General features: G+C 39.2%; 1 protein-coding gene across 2 annotated transcripts; it reads left to right on the top strand.

Moving 5' to 3' along the window:
- Positions 1–14,089: 14,089 nt before the first annotated feature.
- LOC112709075 (uncharacterized) lies at positions 14,090–23,298 on the top strand. 2 transcript variants are annotated; one of them, XM_025760984.3, is made up of 15 exons: positions 14,090–14,824; positions 14,923–15,057; positions 15,581–15,731; positions 16,155–16,222; positions 16,522–16,581; positions 16,667–16,792; positions 16,869–16,997; positions 17,302–17,949; positions 19,357–19,549; positions 19,661–19,854; positions 20,579–20,680; positions 21,733–21,872; positions 22,179–22,457; positions 22,553–22,595; positions 22,633–23,298. In XM_025760984.3, exons 1-15 carry the CDS (start codon positions 14,624–14,626, stop codon positions 22,684–22,686), a joined length of 2,523 nt encoding a protein of 840 aa, XP_025616769.1. In that variant the 5' UTR covers positions 14,090–14,623; the 3' UTR covers positions 22,687–23,298. The 2 variants fall into 2 exon arrangements, with proteins under 2 accessions (XP_025616769.1, XP_025616763.1); XM_025760978.3 differs by having other exon boundaries at positions 22,553–23,298.
- Positions 23,299–23,656: the final 358 nt, after the last annotated feature.

The raw sequence follows: 23,656 nt of genomic DNA, 5'->3' as shown, positions 1-23,656 counted from the left end.
CCTAGGGAGGTGTTTAGTTGCTCCCAATAGTTTTGTGGAGGAAAGTGCATCCCTTGAGGCATCTCAGGGATTTGATGATGAGAGGGGTCTCTTGTTTGCTCCATCCTCTTCTTAGTGATGGGCTTGTCCTCATCAATGGGGATGTCTCCCTCTATGTCAAATCCAACTGAATAACAGAGGTGACAAATGAGATGAGGAAAGGCTAACCTTGCCAAGGTAGAAGACTTGTCCGCCACCTTATAAAGTTCTTGGGATATAACCTCATGAACTTCTACTTCTTCTCCAATCATGATGCTATGAATCATGATAGCCCGGTCTATGGTAACTTCGGACCGGTTGCTAGTGGGAATGATTGAGCGTTGGATAAACTCCAACCATCCTCTAGCCACGGGTTTGAGGTCATGCCTTCTCAATTGAACCGGCTTTCCTCTTGAATCTCTCTTCCATTGGGCGCCCTCTTCACAGATGTCTATGAGGACTTGGTCCAACCTTTGATCAAAGTTGACCCTTCTAGTGTAAGGATGTTCATCTCCTTGCATCATGGGCAAGTTGAATGCCAACCTTACATTTTCCGGACTAAAATCCAAGTATTTCCCCCGAACCATAGTAAGCCAATTCTTTGGGTCTGGGTTCACACTTTGATCATGGTTCTTGGTGATCCATGCATTGGCATAGAACTCTTGAACCATTAAGATTCCGACTTGTTGAATGGGGTTGGTAAGAACTTCCCAACCTCTCCTTCGGATCTCATGTCGGATCTTCGGATATTCACTCTTTTTGAGTTTAAAAGGGACCTCGGGGATCACCTTCTTCAAGGCTACAACTTCATAGAAGTGGTCTTGATGCACCCTTGAGATAAATCTCTCCATCTCTCATGACTCGGAGGTGGAAGCTTTTGCCTTCCCTTTCCTCTTTCTAGAGGTTTCTCCAGCCTTGGATGCCATAAATGGTTATAGAAAAACAAAAAGCAATGCTTTTACCACACCAAACTTAAAAGGTTTGCTCGTCCTCGAGCAAAAGAGAAAAGAAGAGAGTAGAAGAAGAAAAAATGAAGGAGATGGAAATGGCTTTGTGGTTCGGCCAAAAAGGGGGGAGAAGTAGTGTTTATGTTGTGTGAAAATGAAGGAGTGAAGATGGGTTTATATAGGAGTGGGGAGAGGGGTACGGTTCGGTTATGGGAGGGTGGGTTTGAGAGGGAAAGTGTTTTGAATTTGAATGGTGAGGTAGGTGGGGTTTTATGAAGGATGGATGTGAGTGGTGAAGAGAAAGATGAGATTTGATAGGTGAAGGGTTTTTGGGGAAGAGGTGTTGAGGTGATTGGTGAATAGGTGAAGAAGAGAGAGAGTGGTGGGGTAGGTGAGGATCCTGTGGGGTCCACATCCTGAGGTGTCAAGGAAAAGTCATCCCTGCACCAAGTGGCGAGCGAAATTGCTCTTTGTGCCAATTCTGGCGTTAAACGCCGGGCTGGTGCCCATTTCTGGCGTTTAACGCCAAGTTCTTGCCCTTTTCTGGCGTTTAACGCCAGTCTGGTGCTCCTTTCTGGCGTTAAACGCCCAGAATGGTGCCAGACTGGGCGTTAAACGCCCATCTACTAGCCTTACTGGCGTTTAAACGCCAGCAGGTTCTTCCTCCAGGGTGTGCTATTTTTCTTTCTATTTTTCTTTCTGTTTTTGCTTTTTCAATTGATTTTGTGACTTCTCATGATCATCAACCTACAGAAAACATAAAATAACAAAGGAAAATAGATAAAATATAAAACATTGGGTTGCCTCCCAACAAGCGCTTCTTTAATGTCATTAGCTTGACAGTGGGCTCTCATGGAGCCTCACAGATACTCAGAGCAATGTTGGAACCTCCCAACACCAAACTTAGAGTTTGAATGTGGGGGTTCAACACCAAACTTAGAAGTTGGTTGTGGCCTCCCAACACCAAACTTAGAGTTTGACTGTGGGGGCTCTGTTTGACTCTGTTTTGAGAGAAGCTCATGATGCTTCCTCTCCATGGTGACAGAGGGATATCCTTGAGCCTTAAACACCAAGGATTCTTCATTCACTTGAATGATCAATTCTCCTCTATCAACATCAATCATAGCCTTTGCTGTGGCTAGGAAGGGTCTGCCAAGGATGATGGATTCATCCATGCACTTCCCAGTCTCTAGGACTATGAAATCAGCAGGGATGTAATGGTCTTCAACTTTTACCAGAACATCCTCTACAAGTCCATAAGCTTGTTTTCTTGAGTTGTCTGCCATCTCTAGTGAGATTTTTGCAGCTTACACCTCACAGATCCCTAGCTTCTCCATTACAGAGAGAGGCATGAGGTTTACACTTGACCCTAGGTCACACAAGGCCTTCTTAAAGGTCATGGTGCCTATGGTACAAGGTATTGAAAACTTCCCAGGATCCTGTCTCTTTTGAGGCAGTTTCTGCCTAGACAAGTCATCCAGTTCTTTGGTGAGCAGAGGGGGTTCATCATCCCAAGTCTCATTTCCAAATAACTTGTCATTTAGCTTCATGATTGCTCCAAGGTATTTAGCAACTTGCTCTTCAGTGACATACTCATCCTCTTCAGAGGAAGAATATTCATCAGAGCTCATGAATGGCAGAAGTAAGCCCAATGGAATCTCTATGGTCTCATTTTGAGCCTCAGATTCCCATGGTTCCTCATTGGGGAACTCATTGGAAGTCAGTGGACGTCCATTGAGGTCTTCCTCAGTGGCGTTCACTGCCTCTTCCTCCTCTCCTAATTCGGCCATGTTGATGGCTTTGCACTCTCCTTTTGGGTTTTCTTCTGTATTGCTTGGAAGAGTACTAGGAGGGAGTTCAGTAATTTTCTTGCTCAGCTGACCCACTTGTGCCTCCAAATTTCTAATGGGGGACCTTGTTTCAGTCATGAAACTTTGAGTGGTTTTGATCAGATCAGAGACCATGGTTGCTAAGTCAGAGTGGTTCTGCTTAGAACTCTCTGTCTGTTGCTGAGAAGATGATGGAAAAGGCTTGCCATTGCTAAACCTGTTTCTTCCACCATTATTGTTGTTGAAACCTTGTTGAGGTCTCTGTTGATCCTTCCATGAGAGATTTGGATGATTTCTCCATGAAGGATTATAGGTGTTTCCATAGGGTTCTCCCATGTAATTCACCTCTTCCATTGAAGGGTTCTCAGGATCATAAGCTTCTTCTTCAGATGAAGCCTCCTTAGTACTACCTGGTGCATTTTGCATTCAAACAGACTTTGAGAAATCAAATTGACTTGCTGAGTCAATATTTTGTTCTGAGCCAATATGGCATTCAGAGTGTCAATCTCAAGAACTCCTTTCTTCTGATTTGTCCCATTGTTCACAGGATTTCTCTCAGAAGTGTACATGAATTGGTTATTTGCAACCATTTCAATTAGTTCTTGAGCTTCTGTAGGCGTCTTCTTCAGATGAAGAGATCCTCCAGCAGAGCTATCCAAAGACATCTTGGATAGTTCAGAGAGACCATCATAGAAAATACCTATGATGCTCCATTCAGAAAGCATGTCAGAGGGACACTTTCTGATTAATTGTTTGTATCTTTCCCAAGCTTCATAGATGGATTCTCCTTCCTTCTGTCTGAAGGTCTGGACTTCCACTCTAAGCTTACTCAATTTTTGAGGTGGAAAGAACTTTGCCAAGAAGGCATTGACTAGCTTTTCCCAAGAGTTCAGGCTTTCTTTAGGTTGTGAGTCCAACCATATTCTAAATCTGTCTCTTACAGCAAAAGGGAATAGCATAAGTCTGTAGACCTCAGGGTCAACCCCATTAGTCTTGACAGTGTCACAGATTTGCAAGAATTCAGCTAAAAACTGATGAGGATCTTCCAATGGAAGTCCATGGAACTTGCAATTCTGTTGCATTAGAGAAACTAATTGAGGCTTAAGCTCAAAGTTGTTTGCTCCAATGGCAGGGATACAGATGCTTCTCCCATAGAAGTCGGAAGTAGGTGCAGTAAAGTCACCCAGCACCTTCCTTGCATTGTTGGCATTGTTGTTGTTTTCGGCTGCCATGGATTCTTCTTCTTTGAAGATTTCTGTTAGATCCTCTACAGAGAGTTGTGCCTTAGCTTCTCTTAGCTTTCGCTCAAGGTTCTTTTAGGTTCAGGGTCAGCCCCAACAAGAATATTTTTGTCTTTGCTCCTGCTCATATGAAAGAGAAGAGAACAAGAAAATATGGAATCCTCTATGTCACAGTATAGAGATTCCTTGAGGTGTCAGAGGAAAAGAAAAATAGAAGGTAGAAGTAGAAAATTTGAACTTATGAGAGAAGATGGAGTTCGAATTATGCATTAAGGAATAGTGTTAGTCCATAAATAGAAGGATGTGAGAAGAGGGAAAGAAATTTTCGAAAATTAAGTAAAAGATTTTGAAAACATTTTGAAAAACTTTAATTGATTTTCGAAAACCAAAATTGAGAAAGAAGTAAAGTGATTTTTGAAAAAGATTTTGAAATAAGAAATTAAAAAGATATGATTGAAAACTATTTTGAAAAAGATGTGGTTAAGAAGATATGATTGATTTTAAAAAGTTGTGATTGAGAAGATATGATTTGAAAAATATTTTAAAAAAAAATTGATTTTAAAAATTAATAACTTGGCTAACAAGAAAATATATGATTCAAACATTAAACCTTTCTCAACAGAAAAGGCAACATACTTGAAATGTTGAATCAAATCATTAATTGATAGCAAGTATCCTTGAAAATGGAAAGAAATTGATTTTGAAAAAGATTTGATTGAAAATATTTGATTTGAAAAAGATTTGATTTTGAAAAGATTTTGAAAACTTAAAAAAATTTGATTTGAAAACAAAATCTTCCCTCTTGTGCCATCCTGGCGTTAAACGCCTAGAATGGTGCACATTCTGGCGTTTAACGCCCAAAGCACTACCCTTTTGGGCGTTAAACGCCCAGCCAGGCACCCTGGCTGGCGTTTAAACGCCAGTTTGCCCTTCTTCACTGGGCGTTTTGAACGCCCAGCTTTTTCTGTGTAATTCCTCTGCAGTATGTTCTGAATCTTCAATTCTCTGTATTATTGACTTGAAAAGACACAAATTAAAAATATTTTTGGATTTTTAATAATGAGGAATAATTAAAAAGCACTAAAATCAAATAACAATGCATGCAAGACACCAAACTTAGCAGTTTGTATACTACTGACACTAACAAAATGAGAATGCATATGAAACACTTAAACACTCAAGTCAAGAGAATTTAAAAATTAGAGCAATGAAATCACCAAGAACAACTTGAAGATTAATGAAGACACATGCATGAATGCAAGAAGAACAAAAACATGCAATTGACACCAAACTTAACATGAGACTCTAGACTCAACAAGAAACATAAAATATTTTTTTGGTTTTTATGATTTTGAAATTTTTTTTTTCGAAAATTAAGTTGAAAAGAAAATAAAGGTATCGAAATTCTTAATGAGAATTCCAGGAATCATGCAATGTTAGTCTAAGACTCCGGTCCAGGAATTAGACATGGCTTCATAGCCAGCCAAGCTTTCAAAGAAAGCTCCGGTCCAAAACACTAGACATGGCCAATGGCCAGCCAAGCCTTAGCAGATCACTGCTCCAACAGCAAGATTGATAGAAATCAACAAGCTCTTGTGATGATAAGATGAAACCTCGGTCCAATAAAGTTAGACATGGCTTCACAGCCAGCCAGATTTCAACAGATCATCTTTGAAACTCTAGAATTCATTCTTAAGAATTCTGAAGAAAAAAATACCTAATTTAAGCAACAAGATGAACCGTCAGTTGTCCAAACTCAACAATCCCCGGCAACGGCGCCAAAAACTTGGTGGACGAAATTGTGATCAATACTTTTCACAACTCAAATAATCCCCGGTGATGAACCCAAAAACTTGGTGTTCAATACCATGGCATAAACACAACTTCGCACAACTAACCAGCAAGTGTACTGGGTCGTCCAAGTAATAAACCTTACGCGAGTAAGGGTCGATCCCACAGAGATTGTTGGTATGAAGCAAGCTATGGTCACCTTGTAAATCTTAGTCAGGCAAACTCAAATGGTTATGAATGATGAATAAAACATAAAGATAAAGATAGAGATACTTATGTAATTCATTGGTGGGAATTTCAGATAAGCGTATGAAGATGCTTGATCCCTTCCGTCTCTCTGCTTTCCTACTGTCTTCATCCAATCCTTCTTACTCCTTTCCATGGCAAGCTGTATGCAAGGGTTTCACCGTTGTCAGTGGCTACCTCCCATCCTCTCAGTGGAAATGTTCAACGCACCCTGTCACGGCACGGCTATCCAGCTGTCGGTTCTCGATCATGTCGGAATAGAATCCAGTGATTCTTTTGCGTCTGTCACTAACGCCCCACAATCGCGAGTTTGAAGCTCGTCACAGTCATTCAATCATTGAATCCTACTCAGAATACCACAGACAAGGTTTAGACCTTCCGGATTCTCTTCAATGCCGCCATCAATTCTAGCTTATACCACAAGCTTTTGGTACACCCCGGATCACGACCCATACAGCAGCGCAGGCGTAAGCTCGGTGCAGAATGAGCTCAGGTAGTGGAAGAGCAAGTACAAGCCCTCTTGGAAGCTAACTTCATCCGAGAGGTCAAGTACCCGGCATGGCTAGCAAATGTAGTGCTAGTTAAAAAGCAAAACGGCAAGTGGAGGATGTGCGTCGACTATACTGACCTGAATAAAGCATGCCCCAAAGACCCGTATCCACTCCCCAGTATTGACACCCTAGTAGATGCAAGCTCAGGGTATCAATACTTGTTGTTTATGGATGCTTACTCGGGATACAACCAAATCCCGATGTACAAGCCATATGAGGAAAAAACTTCATTCATCATACCTATAGTAAATTACTGCTACGTGGTGATGCCATTTGGGTTAAAAAATGCCGGGGCCACGTATCAAAGGTTGATGAATAAAGTGTTCGCCCCCACCTTGGGAACTTAATGGAGGTCTACGTAGATGACATGCTGGTAAAAACTAAGGAGGAAGCAGACCTCCTGACAGACCTCTCGCAAGTTTTAGACACCGTAAGGTCGCATGGGATGAGACTAAATCCCACAAAATGCACCTTCGCGGTGGAGGCAGGAAAGTTTTTAGGGTTTATGCTTACACAAAGGGGAATCGAAGCAAACCCCGATAAATGTAAAGCTATATTGGAAATGAAAAGCCTGACTTGCTTGAAGGAGGTCCAGCAATTAAATGGAAGGCTTGCCGCCCTTTCTAGGTTCCTGGCGGGATCGGCACTAAGATCCCTTCCACTATTTTCCCTATTAAGAAAAGGGTGCCTGTTCGAATGGACTCCGGAGTGCGAAGAAGCTTTCCGGGAATTCAAAAAGTTCTTGAGCCAGCCTCTAATCCTGACCCGACCCGTAGTCGGGGAAGAGCTCGTTCTATACTTGTCAGTAGCAGACAAAGCTATAGCATCAGCTCTAGTACGGGAAGATGAAGCCGAGCAGCATCCTGTATACTTCACCAGCAAAGTTCTACAGGGCCCAGAACTAAAGTATCAAAAACTTGAAAAGTTTGCATACTCCTTAGTAGTGGCCTCACGCCGATTACGACCGTATTTCCAAGCACACACGATAAAAGTCCGAACGAACCAGCCCATAAAGCAAGTCCTTCAGAAGACGGACATTTCAGGGAGAATGGTTCAGTGGGCAATCGAGCTCTCCGAGTTCGACTTGAAATACGAAGCCAGAATGGTAATAAAAGCTCAATGCCTCACCGACTTCCTTGCAGAATACGCGGGAGACCAAGAAGAAAAATCCACTACATGGGAGTTATATGTAGATGGGTCCTCCAATAAAGTTGGAAGCGGGGCAGGCATAATATTGGTCAGCGAAGGGGGAACGCAAATAGAAGCTTCCCTCAAGTTCGAGTTCCCAGCCTCCAACAATCAGGCTGAATATGAAGCCTTGATTGCAGGGTTAAAACTGGCAGAAGAAGTCGGTGCGACCAAAGTAATAATATTAAGTGACTCTCAGGTGGTGACCTCCCAAATAAATGGAGAGTATTAGGCCAAATATCCCAACATGAAAAAATACTTGGACAAAACCTTGGAGCACCTTAGGCACTTCGAAGAGACCGAGGTAAAGCATATAACTCGGGATCTCAACAGCAGGGTAGACGCCCTCTCCAAGCTAGCAAGTACCAAACCAGGAGGAAACAACAGAAGCCTGATCCAAGAAACTCTCCCTGAACCCTCCGTGGACAAAATGGAGGTTGCTCAAGATGTCTTTGAAATCACCGGGTTAGACCTCGGATGGATGAAGCCCTTTGTCGAATACCTGAAATTCGACATCCTCCCCAAAGAAGAAAAAGAGGCCAAAAAAATCCGGAGGGAAGCACAAAACTACACGCTGGTGAAAAATATCCTCTACCAAAGGGGGATATCAACACCATTACTAAAGTGCGTCCCGACCTCAAAGACAACCGAGGTGCTAGAAGAGGTACACAATGGGATCTGCGGAAAGCATCTTGGAGCAAGGTCGTTAACTAAGAAGGTAATCCGGCAGGATTCTACTAGCCGACCTTACAAAAAGACTCCATGGAATTTGTGAAAAAGTGCCAACCGTGCCAAATGCACGCAAACTTTCATGTAGCCCTTCCCGAGGAACTCATTAGCATAACTTCCCCATGGCCCTTCGCAAAATGGGGATTGGACTTACTAGGACCATTCCACAAGCGCCGGGGCAAGTAAAATATCTAATAGTGGGAGTGGATTACTTCACAAAGTGGATAGAAGCAGAACCATTGGCCACCATCACCGCTCAAAGAAGTCAGAAATTCCTCTACAAGAACATTATCACCAGGTATGGGGTACCCCACTCCATCACCACTGATAATGGCACTCAATTCACCGACTCGACCTTCAAAGACCTGGTAGCCAGTATGAAAATCAAACATCAATTCACATCAGTGGAACATCCACAAGCAAATGGACAAGCCGAGACTGCAAACAAGGTCATATTGGCAGGGTTGAAGAAAAGATTGCAGGACGCAAAAGGAGCATGGGCCGAGGAACTCCCACAAGTGCTTTGGGCTTATTGGACCACACCTCAGTCTGCCACAGGAGAAACACCCTTCCGACTTGCTTACGGCATAGAAGCCATGATACCGGTTGAAATCAACGAGCAAAGCCCAAGGGTGAACTTCTACGACGAGGTTGGAAACATAAAGGGGCACAAAGAAGAACTCAAACTTCTCCCTGAAGTCCGCGAACGAGCCCATATTAGAGAAACAACATTGAAGCAAAGAATGGCGAATAGATACAACCAGAAAGTCATTCGAAGGAGCTTTGCCTCAGACAACTTGGTCTTAATCAGAAATGACATAGGAATCAACAAGTCTGGGGAAGGAAAGCTCGCCGCTAATTGGAAGGGACCATACAAGATTAAGGAAGTCCTAGGAAAATGTTATTATAAGGTGACCGACTTAAATGGCACCGAGTTACCCAGGTCGTGGCATGCTTGTAATATGAAAAGGTACTACAGTTAAAAGCGAACTCTACTCCTTGATGTACTCTTTTCCCAACTTCATGATTTTTTCCCTAAGTAAAAGGGTTTTTTCTGAAGAAGGATTTTTAACGAGGCATCACAGTAGAGACTAAGAGGTCACAGATACCCCGAAACCCTTAGTAGCGATAAAGTACCTTTGCAAATAAATAAAGATCTTTTTCAAATATCTCTTATAAATTCCTTTTCGCTTTCTACGAAATGCGCCGACTTAAGCTCGACAAAGCGTGAAAATCCCATGAACCAACCTAGATGGTCGTCAGGATAAAACGACGAGGTACAAGTCGGCGTAAAGAGGTTATAAAAGTCGATCGTGAATAAACTCGGAAATTAATCGATTAACAAATCAGAAATTTCGAGAAACAAATAAATGCATCACAAAAATAACCTAAGTTATAAAAACTCAATATAAAAAATTGAGCACAATGAATACCAAAAAGAGGTAAGAAAACTCATGGAAAGCAATAAAAGACTGTCTCAAACCTTTAAAAACCCAGAAGCTTAAAAGAGACAGCCGGCCAAGAAAAGGTTTTCAGAATAAAAAAGATAAAAAAAGGTTTCGAAAACCTAAAACAGAAAGAGCATGCACACAACCAACAAAAATAACCTAAACCTTTGTCTAAAAAAAGGGTATTTTTAAATATTTAAATATTTTGTTTATGGCCATAAAAGGCCAAAAAGGTGTCAACCGCCTACCACAACAGCATAAAAATAAATAGTTTAAAAAAGTGGGGACCTACAGGCCGGGCCCCCGTATAGCCAGAGATAATTTTTCAAAGGGCATCACCATCACCACCTAGAAGAATAGTCAGAGCACCACCAGAGTCAGGGAGAGAGACATCTATAGGAGTTGGAGGGGACGTTTCAGGAACCTTGGAGGAACTCAGAGCATCATCCGATCGGGGAGGAGACTCTATAATTCTCTGGCCCCAAGTCTTCAACTCGGATTTAGATACAGGTCGGGGAGGAGACACAATGGCCCCATCAATTACGACTTTATCCGGATCCAAGGGTGAGAAATCCAGGTCGGGAGCAAGAACCCCGACCTGTTCCTTAAAAACTCTCCACGCCTCCTCGGACCCCTCGGCAATAGAGTCCTCCAGCTCCGCATAAGCGTCCCAAGCCTTCAGTAGATCTTTTTTGACCTCCACAAGGTTCTGGAACAAACTTGAGTAGCTCTGCTCTGCCTTCTCCCGTAGGCCCTCCGCCATAGAGCATCGGCCCATCAACTTCTCCACCTCCTTCCGGAGATTATCCCTCTCTTCCCTCAGCTTGGTAACCTCTTCCTTCAGACTCCTCTCAGATTCTTGATACAAAAGAATCCTCCCCTCTAGCTCTTCAACCCTTTAGGATGAGCCCAAAGAGCTAAGGGGAGTTTTCTCAAAAATATCAAGAAATTTGCTGCACACCCCCGCTGCCCTAACACTCTCCTGAGCCAGAATAGTAAGGTGGTTCCGAAGAGAAGCATCATCCATACTTATACGTGTATAAGGATAGATATGCTCCCGGATAAATTGACACGCATCCACCTTGGCCTCACCTTCAAAAGGAGAGCCAGACTCTAGAGCCTTGCGTTTTTTCTTTTCTGGCAGGAGAAGGTCGAGAAGAATGAGGCGGCAGAGAAGAAGCCGAGGAAGAAATAACGATAGGTCGGGCAGGGGTTTCCAAGCTGTGAGAAGAAGGGGGAGGAGAAGGACCGGTCGCCCTGGCGCCACCAACCCTGGCGCGGGATCTAGCCTTGGCCTCCTGAACCCTCTGGTAAGACTCCCTTGAATTCCTCTTCGCCATTTCTGCAAAAAAACCATTAAGTAAAAAGTCAATAAGACAAATCGGAGAAAACAACTCGAAAAATCGGAAGACCCAACAAACCAATATGGTACTACCTAATTGGGCACGAAGGTCGGGGAACCCTGGAGAAATTTCTTGGTATCCAAATAAGGGGCTCTCCCCCAAACTTCTCGGAGGAACCCAACGATGGCGGCCTCCACCTCATCCAAATCATCTAAACTATATTTCTCGCAAGGAGAGGCCTCTAACCAGTACAGAGGAAAGCGAGGGGAAGAATTTTCATCCAGGAAAAAAGGGTGGTGACCCTCTACAGCTTGCACTTTGAAAAAGAAATTTTTAAAGTCATGGAATGATTCATCAAAAAGGGTAAAGACTCTCCGGCCTTGTATAGCCCGGAAAGAAATCCATTGTTGTTTATTATTTTGCCCACTGAAGGGCTTAGTCATGTGAAAAAGAAAAAAGAAAATCCTAAAAGAAGTCGAAAAATCTAGGGCATGGCTAATGAATTGATAAATTTTCAAAAAATCCCAAGAATTGGGGTGGAGCTGTGTTGGAGCAACGCGGCAATGGCCTAAAACATTCATTTCAAAGTCAGAAAAAGGGAGAAAAATGCCCAAGCGGGTAATCATACTCTCATACATATAGAAAAAATGAGGGGCTGCCTCAGAGGCCCTCCCAAAGCAAACTCGGTCTTCGGGACCCGGGACAACCAGTTCATATTTTGGCTCGTCCTCATGAAAGGTACAAAGACTATGATGAGTGCGGAGGTTGGTGATGAAGTCCGTGTCAACAAGGGGTTCTTCCCCCAAAACCGTGACATCCACCCACTAAGCGAGAATTTTAACAGAAGACATTTTTTGTTTTTCTAGAAAAAACCTACAAAGAAAAGAAAAAAAAGGATAAAAAATAGGGTCTCTAAAGGGGCCTGGAGTCAGATCCTTGACAAACAAAATCTACGACCAACTCTCCTCTCAAGTAAAAAACATGCAACTCTACAAAGAAAAGATAAGAAAGGAAGCTGACCTTTTTTCTTCTTGCAAGAAAATGGAAGTAACAGCACTCGAAAAGGAAGGAGCTTTCTTCTTTCAATCAAAGGGTGCAGATGCAAAAGTTTTCAGAAATGAAACAAGCAAGAAGAAGGGAAAACATTTATACACACGTTAGGGGCACAAAGGTAAAAACAACGCAGACCATTCAAAAGTTGCACCGTTACCAATGTAACCGCCCCCGCGTATAAATGATCAGACCCCTGAGAGACGCGACGTTTGATTTGACGCGACTGTTGAAAACTTTTAAAAACACGTCGGTTCCGAAAAATCACGTCGGATCCTTATCAAGTCGGCTACGGTCCCGAGTTATAATACTCGACCCCAACCCTTAAAAGGAATTGGGCTCGAGTAGGGACACTGTTCATACCCCGACCCAACGCTAAGGCCCAAGTCCATGTAGCGAGATTCAACCCACTACTTGGACTCCTCAATATACCGACCTCCTCTTTAGAGGTCGGTGCTCCCCACGACTTGCTCTAAAGAAGTCGGAAGCAGAGATTAGCTGGCAGATAATAACTGCCCCTAAAATCTCTCAATCCACTTCTAGAAGCCATATCGTAACCTCCCTAAGATAAAGGGACGGTTATCCACCCTAAAAGGTGGAACTACTCCAACGGTGGTTATTGGTTCACCACTATAAATACACTGACATTCCTCAGGTATCTCTAAGTCCCAATACTCTCTAGACCTACTCACACCTTTGCTAACTTAGGCATCGGAGTGTCTTTGGAGGTACTACCTCCATTCTCCTACGCTCATAAGTCGGAAGGAGTCTCTAAAGGCGCTAACCCACTCAAAGGCTTCCTCCCCCATACATTGGGCCAACCTAACAAGTCCAGCCCATTACCTCCGGTTACCCAACGTAACAGTAATATTACATGACTAACGTAAAACTACTTTACAATAATGATGTATTAAAATTAAATTTTTAGTAAAAACTAAAAAATTGCATTAAAAATGTTAAAAAAATAGGTACTTTCAGACCAATCCATCCAATATTGTGTGATGAGGTTCCACCCTGCATGCATGTGGAATCCATGAGTCACAGGCAAACATTGTAGATGAATTCACTATAATAATGTGACTTCACACTATTTATATAGGGAAGGAATTTATGTTGCTCTTCCATTCTTATTTTTAATGGAACTATTTATCTTAAAAATTTAAGTTGTTAAATAAATAAAATAATTATATATCTTATACTCTTTAAAATAACAATTTGTTCTTGTGATTTTAGTTTAGTTTAGTTTATGGTATTAATTAATGAATTAAAAAAAATTTAAATTTTATGATAAAATTTATGTTTTAAATACATTAAATATTTTTTTATTTTTTAAATTTAACAAATGCTCTAAAATTATTCATTGATTAAAAAAAAATTAATAGTTCCACTCACTAATTCTTAAGTTTGAATGGATCAGAGATGTTCTTATAAAAGAACGTAAAACAACTAAAATGTTCAGTAGTGTTATCATATATTTTGAAGTAAATATTTAAAAATATTAAAAGAATAAATAATAAAAAGAGAGTTTACTAAACTAGGATTTTTAATTGAAATTTTTTTATAAATAATATAAAAAATTTAAATTTCCAATATATTTCTTATATATTTATTAGAAGATTAAAAATTTCATTAATAATATGTTAATATATATTTTAGAAACACATATTAACCCAGCCCTAAATAAATACACCAAAGACTATACTTTAACGTTTATTGTCCCCATTTATAAAAGTTGAGCAGTTTGGAACGAGACTTCCTCTCGAGCCGAGTGAGTTCTTGCTTCTCTGCTTCGAGTAGCCGACTCGACCTTTCTTACCAGATATTGGATTACCTATCAAAACGGTGCAGACGGCCCGGTCCGGCCCCAAGACCATTCAGTCATTCTCCATTCAGTTCAGCCTCAGCCCTCAAGCTCCCTGCCTCCCTCAGCCATTCAGCCTCACTTAAGTCACTCCCCCAGTCCCCAGTCCCCAGTCCCCAGGCTGACCCCTGACCTCGTCTTCTCTCCCACTCCCAGTCTCCCAGCACGCACGACGCACTCCCAGCTCCTCGTTCGACTGACGATGATGACGGCCTACGATTGACGTCCGACGACTGACGACCTACGGTGCTGCCCTGCTTCTCGGTGACGACTGACGCTCCCCAAGTGTGCAAGTGCTACACAGCACACGAACACAAACAAAAGGCCAAGGGGACACTGTTTTTTTTTTTACTTCCCTAACCCTTTGACGATCGCCATACCATGGGGAAGACCAAGAAGAACAAGAAGAGCAACAAGAATTCCGGTCCTGATGCAATAGCCATGAAATTGAAAGCATCTTCTAAGGGCGCCGACAACCCTTTTGAGTCCATCTGGTCTCGAAGGAAGTTTGACGTCCTCGGACAGAAGCGCAAGGGGGACACCCGCCGCATTGGCCTCGCTCGCTCCCTCGCCATCGAGAAGGTTTCTTTTTGAACCGATTGCGAATAGTTTTCAGTATTATTGTACTCTATATATGTTTAGTTAAGACTGTTTGTTTTGGGTGCTGAGTGGTTCTACAGAGGAAGAAGACACTTCTAAAAGAGTACAAACAGAGCACTAAGTCTTCGGTGTTTGAGGATAAGCGAATTGGTGAGGGAGATAAAGCACTTGATGAGTTTGGCAAGGCTATCTTGAGAACCCAGCGAGAACGCCAGGTTTCTTATATTTTTTTTGGGTTGACTGTGCTGATTTCATTTATGTTAATATTACATATTCCCTAGAGGGTAGGGCAGTATCATATTTACAGTGGAGTTCAATTGTACATTACATAATCAGGGAGGGATATCTAAGTTCGAATGTCATTGTTAATTTTCAAGGGTAGTTAGTTAGGTTATAGATTTATAATGGAAGCTACTATTGCCTAATTTTAGGGGAGTTCAGTGTAATTTATCCTAGTATCACATGTTTAAACAGCTAGATTGATGAGATTGTTGAAATTCAAGAAAGTTTTGTTGCCAACTAAATGATTCAGTTTCTTGCAAATTGGCAATATACTTCTACTTATGTCCAAGGTTGTAGCTTTGTTTCTGCGACGCATGAATTATGATAATTATGATTGTAGATGTTATAAATAAGTTAGAAGTTTGTAAAGTTATCTTCTTATAACTTAAATGTGTTGCTGTTCTCCAGCATTCCTTTTCTAACGCTTCTTCATTCATGTTCTTTGGATCTTCATAGTTGAACGTGAAACTAAGCAAGAAAAGCAAGTATCACCTGTCGGATGAAGAGGATGATTTTGATGAACCTAATACTTTGGGTTTGGAAAGAGATGATTTTGAAGATGAAATGCTTCCAGACGATGATGGTGACGAAGCTTATGAAACTAAACGTACGTAGCATTTACGTAGTTTTAGAAAAGAGTCTTTTACCTTATAATTATTTGGATGTTGATAATGACAAGCAGTGGAGTTTGTGCTCTATTTGTTCTCTTGCTTTTGATTTGGTTTCTTAGGATGACTTTGTTTTGCATGATAATAGGTTAAGTGTATGTATGTTATTGTGTGTCTGATGATGGCCGTATTACTATTTTGATACCTTTCGTCAATGTAATTCCTGCATATTAACTTCTAGCTTCCTATTATGTTATTTTTCATATCTTTGGCTACTTCAATCCTATTGAATTCTTTTGCTGAAGTTGTGACTTTTTGTACTATCATTACAGCTTTCTGCTATATAATTAATTTATCAAATATTCTTTACTATATGTTATTCCATCATCTTGGGGTGGTCATGTTGTATATTGTTTTGACAGGAAAATCAGCTTTGGGGCTGCATATGCAGATTCCAACGGAGACAAGTGTGGCTGAAGGTGAAGCAAATGTAAGATGCCTTATAAGTATATATATATATATATATATATATATATATATATATATATATAATTTTTTTTTTGGGTGACTCCTTCTAGTATAAATATAAGTATATTTGAACACCCCCCCTCTTTCTTTTATTTCTATATTATTGTATGTTGTTGTAATGGTTGATGCATACAAAAGGAGAATGTATCAACTTCATGATCTGACATTATTCATTGTGATTTTGATTTCTATTCCTCGCCAACTTCTTTACCATTATCACTATATTATGAAATTGTTTGTTAATGGTGACATCTTCTGCAGAAGAAGAAAACTCATGCAGAGGTTATGAAGGAAATTATTGCAAAAAGCAAATATTTTAAGGTGTGGAATTTTTTTATTCAGCCTCTTGTGTTTGTTTTCCTAATATATATGTACACTTATTCTTTCACTCTTTAATATTTTGCAGGCTGAAAAAGCCAAAGAAAAGGAAGAAAAAGAAGAATTGCTTGACGAATTAGATAGGAAGTTCACTTCTTTGTCTCAATCTCAAGCATTAGTTTCTCTAAGGAAACCGAATAGTAATTCTCAGCAGGTACTTTTAACACAGGAGAGTCTTCTTTAGGCCTTAGTAACTATCTCTTATTTTAACTTCTTTTTCTTTGTGGCAGGAAAAACCGGATGAGTATGACATGCTTGTCAAACAAATGGGACTGGAGATGCGTGCTCGTCCTTCAAATAGGATAAAGACACCAGAAGAGATAGCTCAAGAAGAAAGAGAACATTTAGAGGAAATGGAGGTACGATTACTTGATTTTTAAGTATTTGTTATTGTGCTTTGAATAAAATTGCTTACATGATAATATGATATAACGAGTTTTTATGTAATTGTTCAAGAAAACAGAGTTTTGTCCTTGGTTGAATAACTGAATTTATAAATATCAATCATGAATTTTGTTTGGTATTTTTGAGTTCCTGTCAGACCTCCAAGCATGCCATACCTAAATGAGAAGCTAGGCTTGGCTTTGGATAATTAACTAATGGGCTAGTGTTCATCCTCAGTTTCGATACAAAACTAACGAGTCCCTTTGTTCTTCCTTTCAGGAAGAGCGGCAGAAAAGGATGCTTGCTTCTGAAGATTCAAGTGATGAAGACAATGAAGATTCAGAAAAGGCATCTAAGCAAAATCCAAGATCTCTATCTGGTGATGATCTTGGTGATTCCTTCTCTCCAAATGAAGAAACTATGGCTAAGAAGGGTTGGATTGATGAGATTCTTGAAAGAAAAGATGAGGAAGATTCTGACAGCGAAGAGAGTGATGGTGAATATTCTGATGACTTAGGAAGCTCTGAAGGTGCGGATGAGGGATCTGATGAGGATCTTGATGATCATGAGAAGGATCTTTCTTTAAAAGATTGGGAGCAGAGTGATGATGATAATATTGGAATAGATCTGGAAGATGAAGATAACGAGGAAGAAAGCAAAGAAAGAACTTCAGAAGAAGTTGATGGGAAAAATGTTGTGGATATGAGTTCAAAGAAAGACATGAAGGATCCTTTACAAGCCAAAAAAATATATGTTGGAGGAAAACCGTCAAAAGAGTTACCTTATATAATTGAAGCTCCCAAGAACATTGAAGAATTATATTCCCTGCTGGATAATTGCTCTATTTCTGATACCATCCTAGTAATTAACCGGATTCGGAAAAGCAATCCAATCACACTTGCAGTGGAAAATCGCAAGAAAATGCAAGTATGAAATTCCTTCACTTTGATCAACTTCTCTTTAGTTCTAGATAATATCTTTGCATTTATACATGTGATGTTCCACTAATGATGTTGTCTCTGAAACTTTGTTGGCTAAAAGCATTTTCTCATTGATCTGATATTAACATTTAATTAAAATTGTATATTGCTATTATATGTCATATGTATTAATATTACTAGTATCAGTTCACACTTCATTTGTTGAGTAAATGTAGTTGATATGCTACTACATTTATGTTATGCTTTTGCTGGTAGTTACTGCTTAGACCGGACATATATACTCTTTCATTATTGTAGGAATCCTTAATCATCAGTTTGAATCAAACTAATGCTTTGATAAAAGTAAAATTAGCTAGCTAATATAGTTTGATACAGTGTTTTACATCATATCCCTATGCATATGTTGTATCATGCAATAATTTAATTTTGTTCTTGAAAGCTATTAACCAAGCTTGAGAAAATACCATGTTATGCATTAATTGCTATTGATATTGTTGCGACATTGTTTCCCAAGGGGATATGGTTGTGCCTTTGAGAAAATACCACATGTTACGCTGGTCCACGTTCAAGCTGCATTGGGATTGGATATGTAGCATTCAATATAGATTAGTATGGTTTAGGTATTAATTTGATTTATTTAATTAAACACTAAATTTATTAGGCATTAATATAATTTATTAAATTAAAATATTAAAATTATTATAAAGTATATAATATTATAATATGAGACTAAACAAACGGAAGATATACATATATATGACACGATAAATACAAACTCAACTATAGCTCATTAGTTGAGGACCATGTGAAAGGAGAATAACATGAATGTACCAGATTTAATTCCAAAAACTAGCCATCTTGGAATTGTTTTTGAAGGCTTACACGTACGCAGTTCAGTTTACGAACTGGTTCGCTTGTGCTCAACCCAGTTGGTTCATCTCCAATCCAGTCGATATATATCTGTGGATATGAAAAAAAAAAATTAAAAAGATTAAAAGAAAACTCACGGTTACAAAAGTGTATTGCCATTACATAGGGGAACTCGTATCCAACCCTACATGTTTTGCTTTTCATAGGGGAACTCTTATCCCCAATTTTTTATTATCCTTCTACTCATCTTTTGAAATTCTTCTTTTATCCGATAAATAAATAATTATCTAGCTTGGAAACTAACTAATTTTTCCCTCCTTTAACTGCTGCATCAAAGATGTTTGCTCAACTTTGTTTGCACAATATGGGAAATAAAATTATGGCAACATTTCCCTGACAGATACTCCTTTTCTTTTGGTGATAGGTTGCGACTTCATCTATATCATTTATCAAGAGTTGTGCTTGATGATTATTATTTGTCAAACTATATAGTTGGAAATAATCCTAGGTCTTCCCTTTTCAGGTATTTTATGGGGTATTATTGCAGTATTTTGCTGTTATGGCAAACAAGAAACCTTTGAATGTTGGGTTACTCAATATGCTAGGGAAACCATTGATAGAGATGAGTATGGAGATCCCGTACTTTGCTGCAATATGTGCTCGTCGCAGAATAGAGAGTATTAGAAAGCAGTTTGTTGAGAGCATCAAGAATCCAGGTAAGAATGAAATTCAATTGAATAAGATCATTTTCTCCATTACCTTTTATCGGGAGCTATACAGTTGTATGCCTGTTTTACACGGTTTGAAGAGTACCATTCTTGTTGCAGAAAGCAGCAGCTGGCCTTCTACAAAGACATTATTTCTCTTGCGATTGTGGTCCATGATATTTCCATGCTCTGACTTTAGGCATCCAGTTATGACCCCTGCGATTCTATTGATGTGTGAGTATCTCATGCGTTGCCGAATAGTATCTGGTCAGGATATTGCCATTGGCTCTTTCTTATGCTCAATGCTTCTCTCTGTAAGTACTGCTTGGGATATTTCTATACACTAACTTAAGGCGTGCAGTTTATTCTATGCTTGATTAGTATCATAAAAGTTGTTTTGTTGCAATGTTGACAACTTGATGTGTCTTCATGATGATAATAATAATAATAATAATAATAAAAATGAGCTAACAAAAGGAAAAAACTGTCATAAAGGGATAATTTTTCTAATAATTTCTTTTCTTGGTAATTTGTTTTAATCACTTAACTTACATGACAGCAAAACACTTACTAAAAATCATGTGCTGAGATATATACAAATATATTGGCAGATAGCCCCAATGCGCCATTGGTTTGTGTATCTTTCTTCTTTTGCCTAAAACCATCAAAACTAGTCAGTAGGACATACTCCAAAATCCTAGATTTTGCCAAGCAGTCACCAAATATACCAAACTTGTCCGATTCTGCAGTTTTTCTTTCACTCGATCATTCTAGTCAGGACTTGTCTCCTAGAGTTCTATACCATTATCACTATTAATACCAATTCCTTTCAACCTACCTCTGCCTTACCGTCTCATCCTATGCACCATGAGATGAGAAAAGTTCATATTTAGCTAGCATGTGGTATGATTTAGAAACTTTGCTTTGGACATCTTTTGTTGCAAGCATGATATATATTGCACTTCTGTATGTCAAGTTTCTTTGTTTTTGAATGATTGCATTTGCTGCTTGCTTATAATATACTTACCGTGAATATAGGTATTTAGACAGTCAAGAAAGTTCTGTCCTGAAGCAATAATGTTCCTCCAAGCTGCGCTGATTGCAGCGGCTGAGAGTAATATTTCGCATGCAGATTCTCAGGTATGACTTCTTAATGGATAATGAAGAAGTTTCCTTTCGGTTTGGCTATATTTGTAATGGAAATTTCACTAAATAGAAACCATTAGGAGGCAAAAGAAAAAGGAGCAGGGACATGGAAAGAAAGATATTTCGTATACATCTGGCCTATTAATTTGTGTTAGCTTTTTCATCGAAAAAACTTGTGTTAGCTTTATGAAAATTATTTTCTGGTAATTCCAAGTATAAAACTATTGTTTTGTTTAGAGAAAAATTCTGTAATTTCTTGTACTTTTGATTAGTGCTCCCCTAAATCATGCATGGAAACTATACATATATAATTAATTTCTATACATGTTTTTATCAGAACATATGCTACTGCTACATGATATGAACTTGGGAGGAGTTAAATAACAGCTTTATGATAGTTTGCATTTATAACACACCAAAGCATTTTAATTTCAATCAAATCCTCTAAAAAATGAAGAGATCTGATCTTAGTTATAATGTAAATCCATGATTATGACTAAGATCAAATCCCTTACAGAGCAAAGTGCATGTTAGATGCTGATTATTCTACCCCCAGACAGTTTTTCAGCAAGAATCTTGCACTTGAAAATTTTCACCATTTTTTCCGTAACTAAAATAAGGTAAATCAATGTCCAAAATTCACATTGTTCTAAACTAAAGAGTTGCTTTCATAGGATGAGTATTTCAGATTATTGGGTTAATTAGCATTTTCATGTATGATACTCTTTTAATGTTGTTTACAAAAATAAGAATGTTGATGCACTATATACTTCAACATTTAGTGGATATTTCAGTGCAATCAGTCCCAACGTTAACAGATATTTATATTGATCTTGCATTTGTGCTACTGATCAATTGAGTGTATTGCTTATCATGCAAGAAGACTTCATATATAGGCTTGAGGTTTGTGCAGTAGTAGATCCATTAGATCGTGATTTTTGGTGTACATTATCGGCTATGTAGTGCTATATGCGTTATGTTGCCATGTTGGTGCTACATTTTCCTGGTTGAACATTGAAGTAAGCATGCTATTTGTTTTATGCTAGGCCTATCAACTTATGGAACTGAAAGCTCTCAAGCCTGTGCTGTGCATATGTGAAACCGTAAATGAGATCAGTCCTCTGAACTTTTTCCACATAATGGACATGCCGGAGGACTCTTCTATTTATTCTTCTGATAATTTCAGGTAATCAATAATTTATTCACACTCAAAAAGATGCACATTGTTATCAAGATATATCTTTTTAATGCCGAGTCCCTCGGACTTTAAAGGGTTCTTTATTTATTCCTTTTCAAGGGGGTTTTGGGGGTAAAGCTTGTAGAGGAGTTGGGAATTTTTTTTATGAAGATAATGCAATCATATCGATCTTCCTAAAAGTTGCCAGTTATATCTCTATGTTTACACTTAGTGGCTATATAGTCTTGAGTTTTGGTTGTAGTCCTGGTGTGTATCTTCATTTATCCTTGCTAATTTGGTTTTCAATGATTACAGGGCTAGTGTGTTAGTTGCCGTTATCGAAACTCTACAAGGATATGTCGAAGTCTATGAAGGCTTAAGCTCGTTTCCTGAAATATTTTTACCAATTTTGAGGATTCTATTTGAGATATCAGAACAGAAAAATATGCCAAATGCATTAACAGAGAAAATTAAAGATGTGACTGAGCTAATTAAGGCGAACATAGATAAACATCACACTTTGAGGAGACCACTTCAAATGCGAAAACAAAAGCCAGTACCAATCAAATTATTGAATCCCAAGTTTGAGGAGAAGTAAGTTGACCTCTTTTTCGCACATTCAAAATGTTGATTTGGTTTGTTTGCAGGGAACTCGAATTAAACACTCAATTGTCATATTTATTCTGCAGTTACGTCAAGGGTAGAGATTATGATCCAGACCGTGAACGAGCCGAAATGAGAAAGTTGAAGAGACAGTTGAAGCGTGAAGCAAAAGGAGCTGCTCGTGAATTGCGTAAAGACAATTATTTCTTGCTTGAGGTGAAGGATAAAGAAAGGTCCTTACAAGAAAAAGAAAGAACTGAGAAGTATGGTAGAGCTAAGGCATTCCTTCAAGAACAAGAACATGCTTTCAAATCTGGACAACTAGGAAAAGGGAGGAAGAGGAGGAGATAAATTTAACTTCGGCTTTCTTCGATACTGCGTTAACGAATTGAGAGATGCATGGGCCCCTACTTCACATTAAAGACCTCAAGGGATTGCTTTTCTCCACTTCCCGCCCAATCTTTAGGAGTTGGAGAAGAAATGATGCAGGTTAATCTTCTTGAAAAGAAAGTGTGTGTTGGTGATTGTTAGCGGGAAGATACCAATTTTGTTTGATATTTAATACTTAAGTGGTTGTAATATTCAAATTAGAGAAAGGAGTCCTAAAAGTTTGTACGCTGAAAGGTGAATAATATAGAGGCAAAAAATTTAGTTGGAGTAGTGCTAACTTTTTTTTTCATTTTAGTTTTCAATGTTAGATTTATAATTTAGGAACCGGTGTTTATGTTGTTTAAAAAAGTCATTAGTTACCTAGCATAACTCAAATACCAAACATTATTAATCCTAATTTGCCACTAAGCCATTCACGGCAGCGGTAAAAGTAGCAGCAAAAGTTTAGTGGTGTGAGCAACACTTCTTCTTTAACTGATAACTGCTCTTTATTTTACTCATCAATTACATGCTCATTGTCTTTAATGGCCGATACGTCACTGAAGAAGAACCTCTCCCTTTCCTTCACTTCTACTTCCCTCACCATTCAATTTTTCAATTTAGAAATTTAAGGTTTTTTATTAATAATATAAATTTTGGGCCCTGTTTTTGTTTTGTTTTTTTATTAATTCATTCCAAAACGCCATTGTTTAGCCTATTTTTTAAAAATCGGAAAAATCTCTGATCGTGCAGATCTGCGGACAACGTCATTGTACCAGTAACTTCAAGAGAAAGAAAAAGAGCAATGAAGACCATCTTTG

The sequence above is a fragment of the Arachis hypogaea genome, chromosome 1 (assembly GCF_003086295.3).
Source record: "Arachis hypogaea cultivar Tifrunner chromosome 1, arahy.Tifrunner.gnm2.J5K5, whole genome shotgun sequence".
NCBI lineage: Eukaryota > Viridiplantae > Streptophyta > Magnoliopsida > Fabales > Fabaceae > Arachis > Arachis hypogaea.
The sequence above is the reverse complement of the archived record's forward strand: the minus strand, read 5'-3'. Positions and strand labels throughout refer to the sequence as shown.

Excerpts from the sequence above, each read along its gene's own strand:
- LOC112709075 (XM_025760978.3), top strand. The coding sequence starts at position 14,624 with ATGGGGAAGACCAAGAAGAACAAGAAGAGCAACAAGAATTCCGGTCCT. Across the intron at positions 15,732-16,154 it reads CGAAGCTTATGAAACTAAAC|GAAAATCAGCTTTGGGGCTG; the intron begins GTACGTAGCATT and ends TTGTTTTGACAG. Across the intron at positions 16,223-16,521 it reads TGGCTGAAGGTGAAGCAAAT|AAGAAGAAAACTCATGCAGA; the intron begins GTAAGATGCCTT and ends CATCTTCTGCAG.